General features: G+C 35.5%; 5 protein-coding genes and 2 non-coding genes across 8 annotated transcripts; 2 read left to right on the top strand and 5 right to left on the bottom strand.

The window, feature by feature from the left end:
* Positions 1 to 6: 6 nt before the first annotated feature.
* Positions 7 to 1,562, bottom strand: LOC122416479 (activator of basal transcription 1-like). Its single transcript, XM_043429473.1, has 3 exons — positions 1,098 to 1,562; positions 671 to 857; positions 7 to 374 (listed from the first exon to the last, which is right to left on the bottom strand). Exons 1-3 carry the CDS (start codon positions 1,408 to 1,410, stop codon positions 86 to 88), a joined length of 789 nt encoding a protein of 262 aa, XP_043285408.1. The 5' UTR covers positions 1,411 to 1,562; the 3' UTR covers positions 7 to 85.
* Positions 1,563 to 1,874: 312 nt separating this feature from the next.
* On the top strand, positions 1,875 to 5,433 carry DCP2 (decapping protein 2). Its single transcript, XM_043429472.1, has 5 exons — positions 1,875 to 2,081; positions 2,216 to 2,863; positions 3,075 to 3,219; positions 3,331 to 3,643; positions 4,199 to 5,433. The coding sequence occupies exons 1-5, from the start codon at positions 2,035 to 2,037 to the stop codon at positions 4,459 to 4,461; spliced, it is 1,416 nt and encodes a 471-aa protein (XP_043285407.1). The 5' UTR covers positions 1,875 to 2,034; the 3' UTR covers positions 4,462 to 5,433.
* Positions 5,085 to 7,118, bottom strand: Ho (Heme oxygenase). Its single transcript, XM_043429475.1, has 3 exons — positions 6,748 to 7,118; positions 6,363 to 6,561; positions 5,085 to 5,792 (listed from the first exon to the last, which is right to left on the bottom strand). Exons 1-3 carry the CDS (start codon positions 6,848 to 6,850, stop codon positions 5,351 to 5,353), a joined length of 744 nt encoding a protein of 247 aa, XP_043285410.1. The 5' UTR covers positions 6,851 to 7,118; the 3' UTR covers positions 5,085 to 5,350.
* A 1,337-nt stretch (positions 7,119 to 8,455) lies between these two features.
* Positions 8,456 to 14,704, bottom strand: Mfe2 (peroxisomal Multifunctional enzyme type 2). The gene is made up of 16 exons (XM_043429471.1): positions 14,211 to 14,704; positions 13,997 to 14,134; positions 13,594 to 13,746; positions 12,736 to 13,008; positions 12,273 to 12,389; positions 12,024 to 12,154; positions 11,877 to 11,942; positions 11,752 to 11,809; positions 11,193 to 11,356; positions 10,810 to 10,933; positions 10,519 to 10,694; positions 10,062 to 10,238; positions 9,668 to 9,785; positions 9,177 to 9,377; positions 8,994 to 9,091; positions 8,456 to 8,758 (listed from the first exon to the last, which is right to left on the bottom strand). Exons 1-16 carry the CDS (start codon positions 14,266 to 14,268, stop codon positions 8,639 to 8,641), a joined length of 2,172 nt encoding a protein of 723 aa, XP_043285406.1. The 5' UTR covers positions 14,269 to 14,704; the 3' UTR covers positions 8,456 to 8,638.
* Positions 14,705 to 15,960: 1,256 nt separating this feature from the next.
* Grp170 (Grp170 co-chaperone) lies at positions 15,961 to 22,779 on the top strand. Of its 2 annotated transcripts, none has more exons than XM_043428328.1 (9): positions 15,961 to 16,167; positions 16,272 to 16,521; positions 16,711 to 17,671; positions 18,073 to 18,335; positions 18,517 to 18,650; positions 19,010 to 19,206; positions 19,540 to 19,819; positions 20,039 to 20,468; positions 21,413 to 22,779. In XM_043428328.1, the coding sequence occupies exons 2-9, from the start codon at positions 16,384 to 16,386 to the stop codon at positions 21,890 to 21,892; spliced, it is 2,883 nt and encodes a 960-aa protein (XP_043284263.1). In that variant the 5' UTR covers positions 15,961 to 16,167; positions 16,272 to 16,383; the 3' UTR covers positions 21,893 to 22,779. The 2 variants fall into 2 exon arrangements, with proteins under 2 accessions (XP_043284263.1, XP_043284262.1); XM_043428327.1 differs by having other exon boundaries at positions 15,962 to 16,167; positions 19,010 to 19,251.
* TRNAL-AAG (transfer RNA leucine (anticodon AAG)) lies at positions 20,797 to 20,878 on the bottom strand. Its single transcript has one exon. It is a non-coding gene; the product is annotated as a tRNA-Leu (tRNA).
* Positions 21,019 to 21,100, bottom strand: TRNAL-AAG (transfer RNA leucine (anticodon AAG)). Its single transcript has one exon. It is a non-coding gene; the product is annotated as a tRNA-Leu (tRNA).
* Positions 22,780 to 22,838: the final 59 nt, after the last annotated feature.

Below are 22,838 nucleotides of genomic sequence, written 5' to 3' on the forward strand. Positions count from 1 at the left end.
AGGCCATTTTGGAATAATTCGAAAATCGATTTAATATTAAAGATATTAATCACTTTATTTACATAAATGAAAAACGTTCAAAAGTTCATCCAGATGTGCTGAACAACGATTTCAGGAAAGTTGTCCTATCTTCATTTTGATGATTGTTCTTTCTGCTTCTAATTTCCATATCGGTGTCTCGTTGTTTAATTGTGGGTGCAATGAAATTCGAGGGTACTCCTTCTTGTTCCTTTTTACGGAGCTTTTTGCTACGATCGACGTTGTAGGAGAAGAAGTTTACTTCACGCTTCGCCTGAGCTATCTCAGCATTGAGTCTCTGCTTGTGAACTGCCCTTTCGTAGGCCAAACGCTCACTCAAATGAATCCACTTGAACCTGATGCATTGAAAAAAAGAATTGTAGTGTAGACAATATAAATTTTATGACTATATAAACAATATTTTTAACAACATTAATCATTTAGTTTTAATAACTTTTTTCGATGTAACACACTTCCCTATTGAATATAGTATGAATATTTATCACTTTCAAACACTGATTGTTTTTCAAGTTAATTGAAGTTGCATAAATTTCAAATAGACGATAGTTAATGTCTTTGAATTTAGTTATCTGGTAAGTAACAAGTTTAATAATTGAGAAATTAATTTTTGAGGTGTGCAAAAATACTGTACCTAGGTAAGTATTTAATGTTCCAGATGATATCATAAAATTTGCTTTTTTTCTGTGTCGATACTTGCGTATTATTTAAAATTACTGCGACATGTTTTGCCACTTTTTTACTCTCAAATTCTACCCAGCCTTCTGTAAAATGTCTTGCTGCAACTTTTCTCTTTTTCTTTTTTTTCACAGCATCCGATTCTGTAATTGCAAAAAGACAAAGCAATTACAGCTGAAAACAATGAATCCAAATATATAGTGGGAAGCCAAATGTGAAGTTTCATTATAAAGAAAATTGCAGTTTCAACTGTTATATGTTTTCGTTTTCAGATACTTGCGATATTTGAATTTTCCATTATTATACAACAAAACGAATCTTCAATTTGTGGTTTGCCATGCTTTAATAGAAACACTATATTTATGATTTTTAAGATCACTTACCCGTATCAGCCAGTTGTAAATAAACTCTTCCTACTTTCCCATACGTTGACATAAGTTCCCGAAGCTTGGTTACGTTCATGTATTTTGGTATTGTTGACAAATAAATAATACCACGTTTTTTCTTTTTGGTTAAAATTTTTGTTGGCGGAGGCTTAATTTGTTCAATTTTACTTGTATTGTCGGAATCCAAAACTGTTTCCGAATCCGAATCATTTTCCAGATCCAAATTATTTTCCGATTCAGACTCGTCTTCCGAAAGCATATTTTGCTCTTCAAACTTTCGTTTGGTTAACCCGAGTTTTTTACTAACCATCGTTTATTGTTTTCCAATCAAATGAAGTTCGTAATGAAAATATTAATTTTGGAAATATTTGACGTCTGAAAGAATATTTTTTCCACGTGCTTTAACATCGAACCCATCGAACTGCAAATTGAACCAGTACGCTAATACTAGTTACTAAGTAAAGTAAGGTTAGGAAAATTAGGGATTGTGACGACTCGTTGGGTAGGCACGGTAGGCAACGGAAAGCATAACGTTTTTACGTGTATACCCTTCAATAGCATTTTGTGTAAAAATGAATTACCGCATAATTTTTTTATAAAGTATTGTTGATTATACATTTATTTTGCATTGAAGAATTATCTTTAAAATATATTTTGTTCTCTTTGCAAAAACAAACAGTATTGTTTTTTTCAAATAGCCAAAATAGCCCCATCCATTGGTTCAAGCGCCTCTACTGGCGATTTAGGATTTTGCGAAGATTTCACAAAAGTTACACAAAAGCTTCGTTGACAAAAGTTGTTTGCAGCAGCACCTGAATTTTCTGTTTTTTGAAACTTGAAATCTGGGTTCTATTATTCTACAAAAGTTAATTACGCAGGACGTTGTCAGTCTTTATAATTATTTTAGAAATTCGGATTCAGTGAAACTTGAAAAATGGTGGAGCCTTCGATCCCTGAAGACATTCTCGACGACCTTAGCAGGTTCGGTTTTAACCTCAAACTGTATACATACGAAACATTTCAATGACAAAAAAAAAGCAAAATTGCATTCATGACTGCAAAATATATTTCTGCGTGCACGAAAATTCAACATTTTATTGCTATTTTCTTCTCAGCCGCTTCATAATAAACGTGCCAGAGTTGGAGAGAAAGGATTTGGTGCGGATATGTTTTCAAATAGAATTGGCGCACTGGTTTTACTTGGACTTTTATTGCGCCGCAGACTCTCGCAAATTGAAATCGTGTACGATGAAGGAATTTGCAACACAAATTTTTCAACACATACCTTTCCTTCAGCCCCATGTATCGCACATAGATACAGTGATAGAGCAGTGGCGAGGGTACAAACAGAGTGTACCGACGTATGGAGCAATAGTTCTCAATGACGACTTAACCAAAGTTTTGCTAGTTCAAAGTTATTACGCAAAAAACAGTTGGGGTTTCCCCAAAGGTAAAGTGAACGAGGACGAAGATCCTTCGCATTGTGCAGTGCGAGAGGTCCTCGAAGAAACTGGCTTTGACATATCTGAACTCATTGACAAGAATGAATACATTGAATCCACTATTCACGAACAATTAGTTCGACTTTACATTATCTCCGGTGTTGGGATGAACACCGAATTTAAACCCAAAACTCGCAAAGAAATCAAGAATGTCGAATGGTTTGCTCTAGCTGATTTGCCTAACAACAAAAAAGATATGACACCTAAAATCAAAATGGGTGTGGGTCGTAATGCTTTCTTCATGGTCGTCCCTTTTGTCAAGTCAGTACTCCTACCTCTACGTGAATCTGGTTTTCCTTTACTATCACCATTATTTATATGGCTTCCATTTTCTATTATTTTCTTTTGCCTTGATATTGTTTGTAGTTTCACATCTGATTATCAATTTTTCATTTAAATGACTCTAATCTTGCTCCTTCAATAACGCACTAAATTAAATTGCAATGTTCACATTTATGAATCTTCATTGCAGAAGAATGAAACGTTGGGTCGCAGAGAAACAGCAGCGCGAAAAAAACGTGACAACAACACGAAGACATCGTCACAAATCTTTAGGTGATGTTGAATCATCTTCCAAGAGTAAACGTCAACAACAAATGTTTTCGCAATCCGTGCAGGTAAAAATACTTAAAGTAATACGAAATAATGAAAATTATCATGAACCGAGCATTACAATTAAAAAACACGGATGAATTGAAAGAATTATAATATTGAGATACTCGATCTAGAACGAAATACCAGACGTTAAAAACACGAGACGATTGAACACCTCGCCAGCTCGAAGTCGTCGAAGCGCTTTCGATACAAAATCCTCTCAAAAATCCTCGTTAGAGAACACCAATAAAAACGGATCGAAAGGAGCATTTAAGCGTAATTTATTTGGAGAAAGCGAAGAAGATCAAACGGTAGCTGTTTTGGCGAAACAATTGGTCGACAGTCCCCAACTTCAAAGGCCTTGTTCTGTCCTACACGATACAGCGATACAATCAATCAAATGCTCCGACTTTAATTACAAACGGACTCCAACCAAGCAACCTCGAGGTAACATAACAGATCCTACATTTCCAAATGAAACTCTATTATAAATATTGCAGGAGAGTTATTTTGGCGAGAAGTTATCTCTGTAATCAACAGTATTTGGACCAATGAAAAGGTTTTGAATTTCACTGACAAAAATTCTGCAGAACCTAATTGCTAAGTTCCTTCTATTGCTACTTGAGTTCTTTCACATTATTTGGGAATCATTCATTCAATTTTTTTCGTAAAACAAAAATTCTTTCAATACCTTGATTCAGAGTTCAAAGGCGAGTTAATTATCTAATTCACTATTAACTTAAAATACTGAATATGCAAATTGAAAATGCAATATCATTAGTGAATAATTGATGACTTTTTTCTACCTTATAGATATCGAAATTGAGTAATGGATAAATTAAAATTTTTGCGCTACTTTTAAACTTATTGCTCATTTCTCCAAAAACATTTCTGTTTAATCCATTACATAACGAGCGTACCGTTCGAATAATGGATATACATTCAGATATTATTTTGCGAAACAATACCACCATGATAATGGAATGAATTCATTGATTACAGGTAATTCGAGTGCATCCAATAAGCATGCAACGAACGAAATAACCAGTGGAAATATAAAATCGTTACTATTCGGCGACACGACGGAAAAGTTGACTCCCGATCTTAAGGACATTCCACCACCGTTCAGCCCTTTGCGGCACGGGAATAAATCGCCTTTCACCCGAAAAACTTGTCCAAATACGCAGGAATTGTCGATGAACCTTCATTCGAAAGTTTGGACTCACTTTAAATTCGACAGACAAGCTGTGCTAAATTGCTTCTAATGGAAAAACAGAAAAGTAATATAATGATAGTTGAAGTTGAAGAAAAACACACTCTCGAATTTAGGTTTAATGAAAATTTGCTTCCAAAAAAATTATGAATTTATTTTAAAAATTCAATATAAAAGGAAACAATTTTTGACACTGTCACGAAAACAAATCTTCAACGTAGTATTGAAAGAAGAAAAAAACCAATTGAATTCCAAAAAAGAGATTACGAATGAATCGTAATCGTTTACTGAAAAAGATCTCGATAAATTATATAAGTAAACTAGCCAATCAATTAAGACTTTTATGGAATATAGGAATGAAATCTTCCTATCGAAAAACCGGCTTGTAAAAATGATGTTCATTTTTTGTATTTTTTTTTTCAGCGAATTCGAAACAAATGTGATACGTATTTGAATTTGCATGAAGTGAAAACGTTTTTTTTTTCTACGCCAATTGCGCGAATCCTTGAATAACACTTTAAAATTAGAAATATAGTTATTGTAATGACGATTATGATAATTAACGTAAAACGATGCAATTCAAATGGAAATATTTTCAACTCTTGTCATATGAACGGAAATCAACTTTTTCGGTTGGGTAGGAGATTAGAAATTGGGGGACAAAAAAGTCTATAATTCACATGTCGTTCCTATCTTTATTGTTGATTGATAATAATTATTATAATTAATCTATGATAATAATAAATAATGAGTCAATAGCCCGTAATTAATAATTAGTCAACCAGTAACGAGAGACTGAATAATTACTAGCATAATCGAGCTATTATTGAATCAGTATAATCGCTTGATGATATAATTATAAATTACGAGTTATTAATTGAAAATTAATTCTTTTTTAGTTATATACAGTTTTTAGACGAGATACATTTTGAAAAATGAATCTATTTCTTGAAAATGACGATAAAAATGTACATTATTATGAGAAGTAAGAGAACGAAGTAAATTAATTTTTTGAGTATCACAAGACCCGCGCCACGAACGCTTCTTATTATTTCATTGTTGAGTGCGTAAACGGTTTTGCTCTCTTCGATTAATTTGTTTCGCGTATCCTCGTCAAGACTTTCCGCAATCCCGTTCATCTTCGTTCGCATCTCGGACTTCAACTCGTAAATACTTCTCTCACCGAAATCCGTTATTCGATCTCCTTCAGTCACATTTTCTTCCTTGAACGGGCTTATTTTTCTCATCAGTTGCCTCTTTTTTCGTAATATCATTCCACCGCTTAATAGACCCATATACAAGTGGTATATGTATGCCATCAACAAGGTCGGATCTGTGTCCTCGACCTCACGCAAACGCATCAAATACTTTGCTACGCTCTCCCTATGGAAAAAAGTTAATGAAATTGCTCATTATTTTTCAAACTTTCGATGAAGATTTTCATGATTTTTTTACAGATGAATTTTCTTATTGAATTCAATGAAATAATGTATTTGCTCATTTGTTTCTAATTGCTGAAGGATCTACAATTATTGTTTTTTTTTTTCAATTGCTTCCAGTCAATGGATAAATAATTTTCTTATTTATTTTCCAAATAAAAATGATTCATTGTGGAATCCTGCAAACGCATAGCCCTTGAACAATTCTTCCTGAACTTTTCTTGCACTTATATGTTCTGTTCATTCATAAATTCACTTCTTAAACAGTGCTTCCGCTAATAATTTGAAAACATCAGAAATGCCAGTTCTTTTCTATTGTCATTTTCCACAATTTGTTGCATTGACATTCGATATGTTATTATTTTGTATATTTGAGGATTTATGATGAACTGATTTTTTTTCTTGAGAAGGAACAACACCATTGTTGAAGACAGCATCATTTTCTTTTTTATTTTCAAACGTATTGATAACAGAAAAAAAATGAATGCGGATATAAATGAACTTTGTATTATACCTTGGCACATAATTTTTCATCCAACCCTTGCCTAGGTAATGATTTAAGTCTTGTTCGAAAGCTTCCGTTCTGCTGAGCCCAGCCAAATTCAAAAGTCCGATTTTCGTACTTTTTAATCTGTCCATGGCGCCCTCTAAATATCGAAATATTTCGTAAAATACTAACAACCCATCGGCCCAAACTTTATCGTCATGAAAACCTGCATAGCAAAAAAGCAAAAATCAAATATAAAAGGTTTCATATAAAACTCTGTATCTTTTATATCAAGCACCACATAATTGTTAATTCAACTCCTGAATATTATTTTCACCCCAATTGAGGTTATGTTCAAATGTTTATATTTTTCGAGCTAATCTATATACGTCATATTATTTATTACCCATACCAAAAGCTAATTTAGCGTTGACCAATGCATCACTAACTGCGTGTATTTCTCTCGTTGCTTTACGCATTTTTTTGGAAAAATTGTCTCCCTCTGTATCTGACATCGTGGAATCGTGGAAGGATTATCCGGGCCTTCGAATTCCGTAATCGCAAACTTTTTTACTTTTACTACACCATTATTTGCTCAGTTGATTTGGAGAATAAACAAATTGGGGTTGTCGAGAATTACAAGATGAAACGTTAACAATTTTCATTATACATTGGCCACACGAGTTGCGAGAATACTTCGAACCTCAAACACTGCTCAAACCAATGGGTTTACAAATTGCAAGTACAATCATTGAAATATAAATATTGTAGAGTTCAATGGTGGGTATAAAAACAACACAAGCAGCATAAAAAACAAAATACATGTAGATGCGGAAACATCGCACAGATTTCGAAAGCAGAATATTAGTTGGCCGTAAAGTCGTTTGATGTCTCTACGCGTCTATTCGTTAACGTCTCGGTTATGAGAAAAAAGGTGTGAAAAATTTTTTGAGTGAAAATTTAAGGGACAACAGCACTGTGACGGCTTCAAAAAATCGATTTTTTGAGAACCATCTAGAAAAATCTAAAATACATTTAGAATAGAATGCCGTTGGTCCCAGGTCGAAAAAATAATTATTTTCGGAGATATTAACCCTCCGTTGACACACATGGGTCTCTGTGGTGTCCGGTCTGTTTCTGTAAATCGGTATATAGGTCCCGACGGCTAGATCATATTTCGGATTTTTATCTCTGTCTAAAAAATTGTATTGGAGAGAGGAACTCGGGCACCAATCAGCAACCTTGGCCGACAGTTCGTGGCGAGCGTGGTGGCGAGCCACCAAGCTATTTACATTGGTAGTGGACACTGTAGACCCATGTGTGTCTGGGGAAGTATAGTGGTTTAAAAAAAGTATTTATTTTTATTAATTCTTTCATTTTTTTCTTGTATATTTACTCCAGCTTTGAACACGTTTTTCTCAAAACCACTTTTTTGAGTGCGGCACGCAGCAGAACTCGAGCAATTTTTATCCGATCGACTTCAATTTTGGACTGCATCAATAAAACTAAATTATCTGAAGAAGTACATAGGATTTTTTCGATATCTCAATTAAAAAAAAAGTTATAGCCTTTTTTCGACGAGAAATTTTACTCGAAAATCGACCTTAAATTTCAAAAGCGCGCCTATTTTTTAAAAATCAATATTTTTTCAAATCCCTATGTACTTCTCTTCAAAATATCATACTATTAACGAAAACACTCTGTATTTTTTTCAAATCGACTTTGAAGACAGTTTTGCTGCGTGCCGCGGATCACTGCAGAGGCAACAGCACCTGACGCGGGAGCTTCCCCAGCGCCACCATGGGGCGTGAAAAACTAAAAAAAATTTTTTATATATCTTTAATAAACAACAAACAAAACAAAACAAAAAATTTTGGAATATTTCTTTTTTTTCCCCACAAAAAAAAAAATTCTTGAAAAACGGCAAAAAAACAGGAGGTCACAGTGGTGTTGTCCCTTAAATTGTGGGACCGTGTTCATGACCAAGGAGATAGCCAATAAAAATGGAAGAAGTCTGATCGAGTTCGCGCCAACGAAGTGCTCGTCATCAGAGAAAATGGGCTCGTGTCGTGAAGGACTGTAGTGAACATGTTGAAAGTAATCAGTACTAACATTCGATATTCTTGGTCATTGAGTGAGATGAGCTTGGTTTATTTATTCATTGCACATGTACCATACACCGTGTCCTTTACCTTCACCTGTGTTAAATGCAATGTTAAAAAACTATAAAAATATTGAACGAGTGTATGATAAAATACGATGGATTTTTTCCATCTTTGAAAGGATGAAACTTGGCATTTATCTCACAGCTTCGGTTTACAATTGTCATTTAGAAGTTTCAAAGTTTCTAGAAGTTCCACATTTCCCACGACATTCGGACTGACTGGTTGACGTAATTGTCGCTGATTCCACTTACCCAAAACCTGAAAAAAGTTTTGTTTTTATCAAAAACACCGATGAAAGGATTAACTCATTTTATCCAGAATTAAAATTGGAACGTTAATTCAATGACCAACTCCCTCAGGCATCATCTATCGAGGTTAATTCAATAAACCACTGAATTCAAGTACAGTCTGGCTTGCTAGCTGTATAACCCCAATTGATCATGACATATTTAGTTTTTTAAACTTCGTTTTATATTCATTAATTATGACGTACCGCTTGAATTATGACTTTGTCGTCAACGCGAATCGTATTCTCAGGAGTGATTCCTGGAACCAATCCTTCGTAAATTTTCCCCCGTTTCACGTCCACGCCTGTGATAAGTAAACAAGTTTTCCAGTTAATATGAAAACATTGAACAATATTGCTGAAGGGAAAAAGGTAATTTTGATAAAATACTCCATCTTCGTTTTAATTCTCCTTCAGAGGTAACGTCATAGAGGAGAATGCCACCAGCCCGATTTTGCAGAGATACATTTCTGCTTGCTGGGAGATTTGATATCGCAGCAAATATTGCGTCGCTTTCAAGATGTTCCTTCGCCAGGCATTTATTGGGTTGCAATGACTGAATTTCTACTCTTTTCAAATCGATGTAAGCTCCTGTAATTTTTTAGTACAATCATCAACTAAATATCTAGAATTATCAAATGTTTTGTCGTTGCGAATTGTTGGTTTATGATTCGACAGAGTTAAACCAGAACTTTTTTCATGTCTTATTTAGAAACATCGAACTCATGACCAAATGGAAAGTTGAACCGTTAAAACTACTGAAGTGTGTTTTAGAAAATGAAATTTACCAGGCTATATGAAGTCTAAATAGAATAGATTTATATTCATAAAAAAAACATTCAAGTACATCTTTTGATTTTCTTTCAAGTTTTAATACTAACCTGTGATAACTGCAACATTCCGTTCGGCAACGATGGTTTCAAAATGAATTCGCGATCCATTTTGCCACATATTTGTTTGAAGTGTTTCGCCAGGAATAGTGGGTTGGGCAAATCGGACCTGAAAAATGGTGTGAAAAACTATGAACATCTCCTCAACCGTATCATTTTCGAGTTGACTCGGGTTTCTTCGCGTTTTGCAGTCGAGCTTTCAAAAACAATTTGAACCCATTCGCTTAAATAATTCTGGTTATACTTCCTTTGACGTATTTTTTAATTATTCGAGAATACGAAAATTATTCATATTTTTGGGGTTGTTAATCAATTTGAGTCAAACGGAGTATAGCGAATGGAGTCTATTAGCGATTGAGTTATTTTTTAAATCTCCCTCATATACCTTAATGGCCTCGAATAGAGCAGAGTTTCCGTTTGCAAATGTCTTTAAGACGTGACGCGTAGCGAATCCCAAAGAACAAAGTCCATGAAGAATTGGTTCTTTGAATCCGCCCATTACAGCCATGTTCGGATCAATATGCAAAGGATTTGTATCGCCGCTGAGTCTGTAAATAACAGCCTGCAAAAAAATTTTCAGGTCAGTAAAAAATGGGTCGAAAAAAAAGTGGCGATCGCATTTTAGAATTTACATTTTTGAAGGTGATCTATTAGATGTGGGAGTGTGAGCAAAATAACGAAATAATGGATACACAGTTTTCTCGGACACTCCTGGTATCAGGGGGAAAAAAGATGTTGTACGTTGTTCTCTTTCTTCCTCAAAAGTTCATGAAGGGGGACCATTTTTCTTTTTCTATTTTTCTCAAATAGTTTACAAAAGCTGTATAAAAATGAATAATCACCTGATCTCCGCTGGTTTTTTCCGTATAAGTTGCATCGGGTTTTCGTTTTGGTTTTTCTACGGCTGGTATTTCATGGCTCGAATTACGCGGACCTTTAAACCCTCCAGCTCCCCGCACAACAACGCTCATTTGACCGGAAGTGAGCTTATCTCCTGTTTTCTTGTCAAATGTTTCGTCTGAAAAAGATAAAAAAACGATAGAAATTCATTAGATCTAGTTTTAATGTCGTAGATTTTTTTTCAGTTTGTCGAAGTATAAACATGTATGTAAAAAAGAATAAAAATGTTTTACGATTGACCAAAATGAGGGCGTTCTTCGTTTTGTCGAGTACATCATCAATCTTGTAGTGTGTCACAACCGTTGCTTCCGTGGGCAGTGCCTTGTGTACTTTTAAATATTGTTCACCGTGTAGAACCTAAAAGAATTTAGCAGTTTGTCATAAAAATGAAAAAATAGAAAACAATTTTTTTGTCTTTTTCCCCTTTCAATCAATCACGAAGGATAATCTAAAAAAAGGAATGCGATTTTAAGTCCATTCACGATAATTCGGATAGAAAATTCATTTGGTGCTGTTTCATCCTTCCACCCGCGCTTGATGTCTGAGCTTTAAGTGAAGAATTAAAATGGTTCCAAATAATCGTTCAGAAAATGCTTCACTAAATTCGGCAGCTTACTCTTGTCAAATCCACGGAAGTTCCTGGTATGCAGTTTTCCATAATATTTGTCCCCATAGGACCCATTGGTCCATATATTAGAAAGAAGGAAGGCAAAATGGAAAAGTTTTCATGATTCTCGTAGAGGTATTGAAAATCAGTTGCCTCGGATTTCTTCGCTCCAACTGCAAATAAATGCGACTGAATAAAGCTGAATTTATCACATTCTAACGATGAAAAATATTCACATTCTCAAATATAGTACTTTTGAAGACCGAAAAATATGATAACATTTGTAAAGGCTACCTTGAATGCTAATAAAAACGTTCGTAACTAAAACTTATTTGCTGACCATTCTGTTCACACATGTTTTTTTATCAAAACCTTTATCAATGATGTCAAACCCGAGTAATGCCATTGGTATTTAATTTCGTATGATTAGATATCAATCTTTTGGACAACCTGACGTATGGCGAGGTCGCCAGGAAAGGGATTGAAAAAGCTTTCATCAGAAACGGGTAGACGTTTGAGATTGCCGAAAAACAATTAAAAATAAGCCATCATGGGAACAAAATATTACCTCCAATAGCGTAAAGAATCGTATCCCGATAATTGTAGGTATGCTCAAGAATGTGTTGCTACAATGAATAAAAAGCACATATTAGCGACAAAATGGTTCAGGCACCAAAAGATGATTCAACGTACCGGCTCGTTATTGGAGCCACCGCTCCTTGTTTGTTCCAAAATATTGAGCAATTCACCGGTGGCTTCCTGAAAATTCAAATTCAAGTAGCATTAACTAAGTGCGCTAGCTACTTAGTATAAGCAATTTATGAAAAAAAATCAATATACTTGAATCGATCCAAAATGATGAGTATTACTCATGTCGGTGACTTGGGCCCAATTACTTTTTACTGCTTCAGGAGTTACAGGGGTCGATAAATTTTGTCGAAAATTAACACCCTTCGATCGGACTAAATGGCCTGTAGAATGAACAAAATTTTGTTTTCAATTCTACTTCTTCTTTCGATTTTCCATTCGAGTAGCTGTACCAAAAAAAAACGTTTTCGGTCGTTCAAATAAATCATGAACAAAACTTACATTTCGCAGCCCAACCCACAGCTGAGTCAATGATAGATCCGCTTTCTTCACATTCTTCATGACACAGCCACACAACGACAGGTGCAATCAATTCAGGTTTTAATTCTTGAAAAAAATCTGAAAACAACTGTTTTAATTTAACAGTGTAACATTTTGAGTGTAATTTAGGTGTGAATCGATAAAATTCCATTCCCCACTAGATAGAAAATAAAATTTTAGAAAACGAAATTTCGATGCCGTTTTTTTTTCAACAACTCAACTAGCGAAATCCGAAAGAATTTCAATTATCAGAAACTTGAACGCAAGTATTCAAAATCCGCAGAAGAAAAAAAATTTGTTTAGGTAACGAGAAGAAATTCAGGAAAGTTGTGACAAATCTCTTGAAAAAGGCCGGAAATGAAACAGGAAAAGCGTCGAGCCACGGGCAGAATAGAGAAAAAAAATGCTTTCTTTTTCAATTAACCTGGAGGCATGACATCTTCGGTTAAGCGGGAACCCGCAGTCGGCACGATAACATTAACGTGAATATTGTGGCTTCGTCCTTCAATCGCCAGCGTATTGGCCAACCCAACGAGAGCAGCTTTAGCCGCAGAATAATTGGCTTGACCAAAATTTCCATACAAGCCACTGTTGCTTGACGTGAAAATGACACGACCGTATCGTTGTTTACGAAAATGTCCCCATGCCGCTTGGGTTGTGTTCATAGCACCCTTTACATGCACATCTTGAATTATATCTGTATGATTCAAATATAGAAATTATATATTGCCATTAGAAAAAAAATTCACCATGTTTTCTATACATTTCATTGATAAAGCCGTCAAATATCAAAATAAAACTGTTTTGAAAATTTACTGGACATCCAAAAAGCAAGCTTAATATTATTTTTCTTGTACATAATTATAATTTGACTGATAATATTAATAATAAATTGTAATAATGATAATTTAAAAAATTTTAAGGCTCTTGGTGATCAAAATTCTGATTGGTCTGAAGCAAATTTTCAAGAATTTGAATTTGATGAGGCTGAAGTTTGCAACATTGGGAACCAACGAAATGAACGAAAAAGGTTCATAATTACTAAAAAAAAAAGCCTTTCATAATTCCAGCAATTCTTCAATTTCGTTCCCTGCCGAATTCGCAATTCGTAGTTTTTCAGTCTACATCAATGGTTCGTCAAATAAAAAATTGGTCAATTACAAATGTTTTTTTCCCTTCATTTCGTTGGACTCCAATGTTGCAAACTTCAGCATCGTTGAATTTGATTGCAGTAACCACGAATATAACTTGACTTATTGAAAAAAAATGTGCCCGTCCATACCCCAATCAGCCTCAGTCATCTTCACAAAACTTCGATCTCTTAGAATTCCTGCATTGTTTACAAGAATATCTAATCGACCGAAAGCATCTATCGCTGTTTGTACAATGCCTTTTCCATTAACCACCGAGTCATAATTGGCAACAGCTTTACCACCTGATAAAAAATGCAATATAAAATCATTTTCTGAATTTTGACAGAATGTATGATGCTTAGAAGAAAACCAAAACATGTATAACCGAATTTTTTAATCGAAAATCATCAACATCCCACTCTTTTTTGGTTACTATGAAGTTTTTGGCCTTGGAATAGTCGATACAATTTTTCCATCAAGAAAAAAAATAGATTTTGCTCCATGTAGATATAATACAGCAGCAATGAAGCCACAGTATTTTGTAATGCTCACCATTTTGACGTATTTCATTTACAACAGCATCAGCAACTTTAGTGTTGCTGCCGTCTCCGGCTCTACCTCCTCCTAAGTCATTAACGACAACACTTGCTCCCCTTGAAGCAAACAATAATGCATAGGCCCTGCCCAAACCTGCAATTAGATCATGGAAATAATGGTCCAAAATATTCGTGATACTTCAACAATAAAAATTATTTCAATGGGTAACCTGCACCAGCTCCCGTAACAATAACGACTCGGCCATCAAAACGAATTTTATCTGCCATTCTTATCCGTATCACCTTTTTTTGCGTAAACTTAAACTAAAAAACTGACGAAAGTAAGGATATTATTGTGATCGTCCTTCCTCAAAATGGTAGGCCGTGCATCCGTCAATAACCTTTTTTTTTTTATTTTTATTGAACTGGCTCTGCTAGGATTTGTTGCAGACCAATGTCTACTGGATTTTATACGATTTTACGTGTCAACTCAAAGGTCATTGCTCAATGACTCGTCAGTGAGTTGATTTTTTGCTCGAAGTCCAACATGTTTACACCAATGGACTCACAATCTGTGCTTTCAATTTATTCATGACTCTGATAAAATTCATGCCCCATAAATATGCCACTATGTTTTTGACATAAATCGAGTGGTCACATATTTTTTGTCGGCAACCACTAAAAAGCAATAAACTATACTATTTTTATCTAAGCTAGGTAGGGCAGTCGCGGTAGCATGTTTTGAGTGAACATAAAAAACACTACCATCCAATTATTTTTCAAAGTTCTATTGGTCAGGTCATTCCCACGTGTACCATCTATCGAGATTCGATGATTGGTCAATAAGTTAAAAGAGTTTATGGAGGTGTGGCTAAATTGAAAATAGCGTGAACATATGTCGTATCACAAAAAAAATGTGTGGATGACAATAATCAGCTACAAGAGTGGGAACTCAAGAGTAGATACAGTTTTTTTTAGAAGACGACACGCTTGATATTTCTAAAGAAAAAAAACCAAATACTTTTCATTTTGCCTTCCCCCCCCCCCCACTCTTGCAACAACGACGGATCGGGATATCTGTGACAGATAACGACAGATTCACCTAGAAACAGGTGTAACTCTTCGTTTTCTCTTCAAATGTCAATCCCAGCATATAAAAACTTTATTCTATCATAGACGGTATTAAAAAAATGAAAAATTCAAATGAAAAGAACAGATATATCCATCATGATTAGAAAATAAATATGGCGAAAAAAATGGAATCGCAAAAGTGTTCAGAGAAATGGTAAAGTCTCTTTATTGCTGAAATTTTCTTGGTATAGTCTATCGATGTTGAGATTTATTGCCTCATAGTTCAATTTTTTTAGATATAGTTCTTGACATATAGAGTGAATCGCAAGTTTAAAAACTGGAATTAATTCTTTTAATTTTATTCCTGAAAATTTCTGCAAAATTGAAATATGAATAATACAAGGAAATATACTATAAGTCGAATTAGAAAAGTCCTGCAAACTTCTGTGAAATAAAAAATTGAAAAAAAGCGGGTGGACGACCAGGCATCGGTCGAAAAAAGTACAAAAATGATCGAAAACAACCGAAAAAACGACCAATTTCGGTCGTTTATGTACTTTTTTCGACCGATGCCTGGTCGTACAAGAGAATCTGAAAAATGGCATGTGAGAGTGTGTCAGAGTTTGGGCTGGCTTTTTTTTAATTTTTGACCTCGAGGCACTGCCGTACATCCTTTTGATAGCACACGTTCTTTCTTGAGAAGACATATTTTCAAACGATAGAAAAAATGATTCTTCGGATTTTCATTGGTACACGTGAAGTCAATAAAAAAAAGTCGGTTAAATAACCGCAAAATAAGTCGACACGTGTCATTTTGACAGAACAAACAGGTTGGATTTGACGCGTTGCGTTGTTTCCGATGAAGCTGGCCAATGGGTAATCGCCACACCAACACACATGGTTCCATAGCGCAGTTGTCGAAAGTTCCCGAAATGATCAAGTCAGGTAACTCCGTTAGAGCAGCCGGTTCGTCGTTAGTCGTATCTCGTGTTTATTCAAAGTGTATAAACTATCGACTCGTGTCATCTTTTTGTTAAAAAATATATGACCTCAAGTTACCGGCGATGTTTGAAAAATCTCTCCCCGACTTAAAACGTAGCTATTAATATAAAATATGTGAGTACAAAAAAAATAAAACGAAGAAAGACGTCGACGTTTGTGGTCGTTTGACGCGGACAATAGACGACCGGTAGCTGGAATAATTTTTCTTTGCTTTTCAGTGACACACGGAGCCAGAAAACGAAATTCGAGAAAGCAAAAAATTTATTGTCATTTGATAAAATTATTAAGTACATTTTAGTATTTAAGTGATCATCGATTAACAGCCACAAAATGGGGAAAATGTGGGGAAAAGAAGTGTTTGCTTTTGCTTTTTTCTTCTTCGTTGCTTCCTTTCCAAAAGATATCAATGGAGTTGCAGTCATGAGCGTTGATATTGGCAGTGAATGGCTAAAAGTTGCCATTGTTTCGGTAAGAATGAAAATTTATGTTCATTGATATGTTTGTTGGATGTTTTTCAATAGCTGAAAAAAATTAGCCCTGAACCTCTTAATTCGATAAGTAGATGAGAAACAGTCTTACATTAATTTACCAAATTATTTTTGCAAATTATGCCGACTCATTGATTCAATAATCCAAGGAAAAATTTTGTTTTTTCAGCCAGGTGTTCCAATGGAAATAGCTTTGAATAAAGAATCAAAAAGGAAAACACCAATGATGCTTTCATTCCGTGGGAATGAGAGAACATTCGGTGAAGACGCGCAGATCAACGGTTTGAGATTCCCAAAATCAAGTTTTTCACACTTTATTGATCTCCTTGGCAAACCAATCGATCATCCAATCGTTCGATTGTACAGCGAGAGATTTCCTCATCATGAATTGATTGCGAACGAAGAAACTAATACGGTAGCTTTTCGCACGGACGATAACACGACTCATATGCCAGAGGAGTTGCTTGCTCAAATGTTGCACAAAAGTCGTGAATTTGCAGAAAACTCAGCACGTCAAAAGATCAAAGGTGCGGTAATTATTGTGCCGCCATATTTCAATCAAGCAGAAAGGAGAGCAGTCATGCAAGCCGCCGAATTAGCTGATTTGAAGGTTCTTCAATTGCTCAATGACAATATTGCTATTGCCCTGAATTACGGTATTTTTCGACGAAAAGAAATCAACGAGACTAGCCAATACGTTCTGTTCTACGATATGGGAGCGAGCAGCACACGAGCCACCATAGTTTCTTACCAAAACGTCAAATCCAAGGACAAAGGTTATGCGGAGGTGATCCCTCAATTGAGCGTTCTTGGCATTGGTTACGATCGCACTCTCGGTGGCCTAGAAATTCAAATACGTTTGCGCGATTATCTCGCCCGGGAGTTCGACAGAATGGGAAAAACTAAGAACTCTGTTTTCAAAAATCCACGCGCCATGGCGAAACTCTTCAAAGAAGCTGGACGAGTCAAAAATATTCTCAGTGCAAATTCCGATCATTTCGCTCAGGTCGAGGGTCTCCTCGATGAAAAGGATTTTAGGTTCCAAGTCACGCGTGAAAAACTCGAAGAGATATGCGCTGATGTTTTCGAGCGCATTGGTGGACCCATTCAGATGGCTCTTGACGTTTCCGGTTAGTTCTCTTTTTCTAACATCGAATATTATACAATTTTTATAAAACTTTGGATTCTAAATAAATAGGGAGGCTCGGGAAATTGTCGACATAACTCGAAAATGCTCAATATTCAGCTGTGACAAAAAAATCGACAAAATGAAATACGAAAAATATCTCTTTAAAAAGAAAACTCAATATTTAGAACGAAATTTTATTCATTTTTACAGCAACACTTGTAATTTCATCTGACCAATAAAAAAATGATTGTCGTGTCAGAATACATAAAACAAGTTCTAGTCAAAGTTAATTTTGCAATTTGTGGAGCAATTCCCAAAATTTGGAATGTTTAATATCTAAAGGAAATGTGTTGATATTCTAGCGAAAAATTTTGAAAACAAATGTTGAATTGAATTTTTTAGGTTTGTCGCTCGACCTCATTTCGCAAGTTGTGCTTGTGGGAGCAGGAACGCGGATGCCGAAAATTCAAGAAAAGTTGGTGGAGATCGTTAAGACAGATTTAGCTAAAAATATAAATACCGACGAGGCTGCAGTTTTGGGGGCTGTTTACAAAGCCGCTGAGCTCAGCGAGGGATTTAAAGTTAAGAAGTTCATTACCAAGGACGCTGTTCACTTCCCCATCCAAATTGTCTTTGATAGGAACATTGATGGTAGAACAAAACAGGTAAGTTTACTCGGAACTCGCGTTTATCATTCATATTTTTAATTATATTTTCTGAATAAGATTGTACCAAAAAATTTCAATGAAAGTTTCCTCGTTGATTTATTAAAAAATACATGTTTATTTAACGCGTTATACGCAACTTATACTTCAATTCTATAATTCATTGTTGTTTTGTCCTCAGGTACGGAAAACTCTGTTCGGAAAAATGAACACGTATCCCCAGAAGAAAATCATCACGTTTAATAAACACAAAGAAGACTTTGAATTTACCGTACAATATGCTGAACTGGATCATTTGCCGAAGCACGAACAATTGTAAGTATTTCATGTTTCATTTTACACCATTCGATAAGCACCAATAACTATTTGTATAAAAACTTGGAAGTTTTTATACAATTTGAATGGCTTCAACTAGTAAAAAATAAAAAGTAGAAGAGCTTGAACTGAATCTACAGTATGATATATTTATGTATTTCTAAAATTATTCAAAAAAACGAGTCCACTTGCTATATGTAAGAAAAAACAGAAAACAACCAACCTCATCATTTCAAATCACTGGAAAGGCGATATGGATGTGCGAAACAATCATAACGCGACATGCTTCCTTTCTATTTCATTGAATGTTTGAAGACACGGAAGTTTTGAAAATGTTTATACAAAAAATCATGTTTCAGAGCTTTGGGTTCATTGGCGTTGGCGCGTGTACAATTAACTGGGGTCGCGGAAGCATACGAAAAACACGCACAACAGAAGGCTGATAGCAAAGGAATTCGTGCGCACTTTAAAATGGACGACAGCGGAATATTGCATCTCCAAACTGTAGAATTAATGTCCGAGAAATCCGGCCAGATCGGCCGTGATGAAGAAGAAGGTACCTTTTCTAAACTTGGTTCAACGATAAGCAAGCTCTTTTCAGGTTTGTATAAACAGTCTGAATAGCATGCTACGTTATTCGTTTTTTTCAATATTTATTCATTCTTTTCATCCACTGAAATAACAATGCTTAACGAATAAATGAAAAATAGATATTTCATGAAATTATGAATTATAAGTTCGTATTTTCCAGAATAACTTTTGATTATTTATATTTTTTTGCAAGTTTCTGAAAATCTTTACCATCCAATTTGTAAAATATTGTTCGTTCGTAAAATTTCTTTTCAAAGTTATTTCAAGTTAAAAATTCCTGTCTTGATTCAATTGGTAGGATCGGACGGAAACGAAAATGCTGAAAAAGTCGAAGCGAAACAAAAGGACGATGTAAAACCAGTTCATGAGGAAGTTCCAGAAAGTTCAAGTACGGATCAGGGCGAAAAATCCACCGCCCAAAACCAAACAAAAACGAGCGAAGAAAAAGTCGCAAATCGAACGGAAAAAGTTGAAAAGAAACCAACAATTACGACCATCACAGACGTCATTATGTCAAGTGTGACGACATTGGGGCCTCGTACTCTGCAAGGAGAAAAACTGCAACAGTCTCGTAATAAGTTAGTATTTGTCGACTTGAGCAGCTATAAGATGAAAAAGATAAAACTGAGGGAATGCATCGTTTTGAACTAAGAAAGACGATCTTTCTAAGAAAGTTGTGCGTTCAAATTTAATTTTTGGAATTAAACGCGGGGGCGATCAGAATCGTGCGAAAATTCCGAAACAAATCGACATTCGTGGTGATTGATATTTTTTTTTTTTTTTTAATTCATTTTTAGAATCAAGGCATTAAACGACTACGACAGGGAAAAAATGCGCCGTGAAACAGCACTGAACAGTTTGGAGGCGTTTGTGATCGACGCGAAGCAAAAAGTTGAGACGGACGAATACAAAGCGGCATCAACCGCAGAAGAGTTGCAGACTATAGCTCAAGCTTGCGACCAAATTCAAGATTGGCTCTATGAGGACGGATTCGACGCTGCGGCTGAAGTTTACGAGGATAAATTGCAAACGGTTCAAAAATTAACAAATGATCTTTACGAGAGAGTTTTCGAGCATCGTGAACGACCAGACGCGCTCAAAGGAATGTCTTCGATGATAAACGGAAGCACGATTTTCTTGAGAAACATGAGAAATCTCACCGAAGCCGAAGAAATATTCACGGTCGTCGAGATGGAAACGTTTGAACGAATTCTCAACGAAACTCAGGTAATTATCACAAACCAAAATGACCAAATGGAAACTGCTAACGGTTAATACGAGCGAAATCATAAGATCATTTTAAAATAGTTTCAGGCTTTTTTCTCTCTGACTTTCTCCTTGATGAAATATTCATTCAGTCAAATATCGAGTTCGAATACTCCAAACAATGCTAATTATCATGCACATTTACATATTTTTCAATCCTCGTGCTCCACGCTACCAACTGACGTTAAAATGGTACCGCAATGATTTCAAAGTAGTTACTAAATCATGAGGTTCTCCAATATTCGACACACGGCACTTTCTTTTATAAATATAATAAAAATAAAAAGATTGGCAGCGGTGGGATTCGAACCCACGCCTCCGAAGAGACTGGTGCCTTAAACCAGCGCCTTAGACCGCTCGGCCACGCTACCTCGTCCGTCCACGATCTTAATTGTTAATCCGGCTCGAGTCGAACTTTGACTCTGTTTTTTTTTCGATAAAAAAGACTTTTTTAACTTTGTGAGTTACATAAATGTGATAAGATAAGGTTGAAAAAACGGAAGGAAAAAACTGGCAGCGGTGGGATTCGAACCCACGCCTCCGAAGAGACTGGTGCCTTAAACCAGCGCCTTAGACCGCTCGGCCACGCTACCTTTTTTTGCGCAAAAATAACACCAGTTCATTGACACCCTTTCTTTTTGAGACCTTCATCTCAATTCCAGAGCTTCCAGAACTTTCAAACAAGAAAATAATTGAACGAATTCATTTTTCTACCCGTTTTAAAACCGCCCTTAATTTATTTCCCGTTAACATTTTTTACAAACCAGAAGAGAAAGAGAATTAAAGAGAAAATTCTTCACCTCTTTAGAGTTGACGCCGTAAGATATTTCTTGGGTTCTAGTGATAAAAAAAAGTTCAAAAGTTGGAAAAACAATAACCGAATGATATTTTCTTTAACTTTCCAGAACTACTATGACGAAATACTAGGTTCTCTGAAAGACACCGCTCTTTTTGAGCCAATAAAATACCGAGTTCAAGACATCGCCAATAAAATGGCAATATTGGATCGAGAAGTGAAGTATTTGGTGAACAAAGCCAAAATATGGAAGCCGAAAACGGAAAAACCACTAACTGGTGCACCCAAACCATCCGAAGATCAATTACCGAAAGGAAAACCAGTGTCGGAATCGACTATTGAAACTCCAGAAAAGGCAGAAGACATTACAATAGAAAACGAGGATCTCGCGACTGAGAATGCAACTCAAGGACAGGAAGACGAGACGCTAAGGAGCCCCGAAGACATCACAATCGACGAAAAGAAACTTGAAACTAAAGACAAAACTCAAAAACTCGACGAGACCACGGCAAAAACGAAAAAACCGAAAAAGAGTGAGGAAAAAACGATACACAAAGAAGTCGATGATGACTCTCACGAGGAACTTTGAAAATACTTTTTTTTCCAAAATCAATACGAAACGAGATTGTTCGATCTTACGTTCGCTAGCTCAATACTTGAATTTGCATTTTTCCCCGGGATTTCGCATACTTTTTCATAGTTATTTTCATGCGTTTTCCAGCTACAAGATATTTCTCCTCGTTCGTCGTCTCGAAAAAAACGTCGGATTTTCCACTGAATATCGTAGCTCCAATTCTGTTTCATAGGAAATTCTTTTTATTCTTCTCTTGCATTCGTCAACTATTTAATTCAGATGATTCCTCGATCCCGCATATTCTATTTCATATTTATGAAGATGTAGATTTTTTAATGCGAGATATGAATAAAAGAAAATAGAAGTAATCAATTTTGACAGCTCATGAATAAATTGACACTTAAATTGTACAAATAATTCGTTCACTCGTGAAACAATTAGTTTCGTAACATGGTGAGGGAGATGATTGATGATTTGTGAAACTCGTGGACTGTATTTTAACGGGTTGAATTTTTAACAATTTATACAGTTGAAGAGATTTCGCCTCGTGTCGACGATCGGCGCCGTACTGGCTCCTTACAGCGTCGCCCTCACCGTGTCCTTTTTCTCAAACATTGCTTTTAGTACTCTCTCCATAAACGCCCTCGAATTGAAAAAAATAATCTTACACAAAGTTTCCGCGTGTACCGAAAATTATGACGCATCCACACGATTGTAAGTGCTCCAACCGTTCTAAGCGTTTTTTTTTCTATAAAAAGCATGAATTATTTTTCAGGAATCATTTATTCTCGTGATTTTGAAGAATTGTAGTATAATTTGTAATTAATTATGCGTTTTATTTGTTTTCAGTTTGTAAGACAATTGTAACAAATAATTGATAAATACGAATTTGTGAAAATGTTTCTTATCTGATAACGGTTTTGTCGCATGATCCTTTTGAGGAAAAAATAGCTTTATTTGA

This window comes from Venturia canescens, chromosome 9 (genome assembly GCF_019457755.1).
Source record: "Venturia canescens isolate UGA chromosome 9, ASM1945775v1, whole genome shotgun sequence".
In the NCBI taxonomy this organism is placed as follows: domain Eukaryota; kingdom Metazoa; phylum Arthropoda; class Insecta; order Hymenoptera; family Ichneumonidae; genus Venturia; species Venturia canescens.

Bases quoted from the DNA above. Each gene is read 5' to 3' on its own strand.
- Grp170 (XM_043428327.1), top strand. From the start codon at position 16,384: ATGGGGAAAATGTGGGGAAAAGAAGTGTTTGCTTTTGCTTTTTTCTTC. The intron at 18,336-18,516 runs GTAAGTTTACTC...TTTTGTCCTCAG, and splicing joins TTGATGGTAGAACAAAACAG to GTACGGAAAACTCTGTTCGG. The intron at 19,820-20,038 runs GTTAGTATTTGT...ATTCATTTTTAG, and splicing joins CTGCAACAGTCTCGTAATAA to AATCAAGGCATTAAACGACT.
- DCP2 (XM_043429472.1), top strand. From the start codon at position 2,035: ATGGTGGAGCCTTCGATCCCTGAAGACATTCTCGACGACCTTAGCAG. The intron at 2,864-3,074 runs GTCAGTACTCCT...TCTTCATTGCAG, and splicing joins ATGGTCGTCCCTTTTGTCAA to AAGAATGAAACGTTGGGTCG. The intron at 3,220-3,330 runs GTAAAAATACTT...TACTCGATCTAG, and splicing joins TGTTTTCGCAATCCGTGCAG to AACGAAATACCAGACGTTAA.
- LOC122416479 (XM_043429473.1), bottom strand. From the start codon at position 1,410: ATGGTTAGTAAAAAACTCGGGTTAACCAAACGAAAGTTTGAAGAGCAA. The intron at 858-1,097 runs GTAAGTGATCTT...TTGCAATTACAG, and splicing joins TTTACAACTGGCTGATACGG to AATCGGATGCTGTGAAAAAA. The intron at 375-670 runs GTACAGTATTTT...TCAATGCATCAG, and splicing joins AACATTAAATACTTACCTAG to GTTCAAGTGGATTCATTTGA.
- Ho (XM_043429475.1), bottom strand. From the start codon at position 6,850: ATGTCAGATACAGAGGGAGACAATTTTTCCAAAAAAATGCGTAAAGCA. The intron at 6,562-6,747 runs GTATGGGTAATA...TTTGCTATGCAG, and splicing joins CAACGCTAAATTAGCTTTTG to GTTTTCATGACGATAAAGTT. The intron at 5,793-6,362 runs GTATAATACAAA...TTTTTTCCATAG, and splicing joins ATGAAAAATTATGTGCCAAG to GGAGAGCGTAGCAAAGTATT.
- Mfe2 (XM_043429471.1), bottom strand. From the start codon at position 14,268: ATGGCAGATAAAATTCGTTTTGATGGCCGAGTCGTTATTGTTACGGGA. The intron at 12,390-12,735 runs GTTAATTGAAAA...AGTTGTTTTCAG, and splicing joins CGAAGATGTCATGCCTCCAG to ATTTTTTTCAAGAATTAAAA. The intron at 10,934-11,192 runs GTAAGCTGCCGA...AAATTCTTTTAG, and splicing joins CTTCCGTGGATTTGACAAGA to GTTCTACACGGTGAACAATA.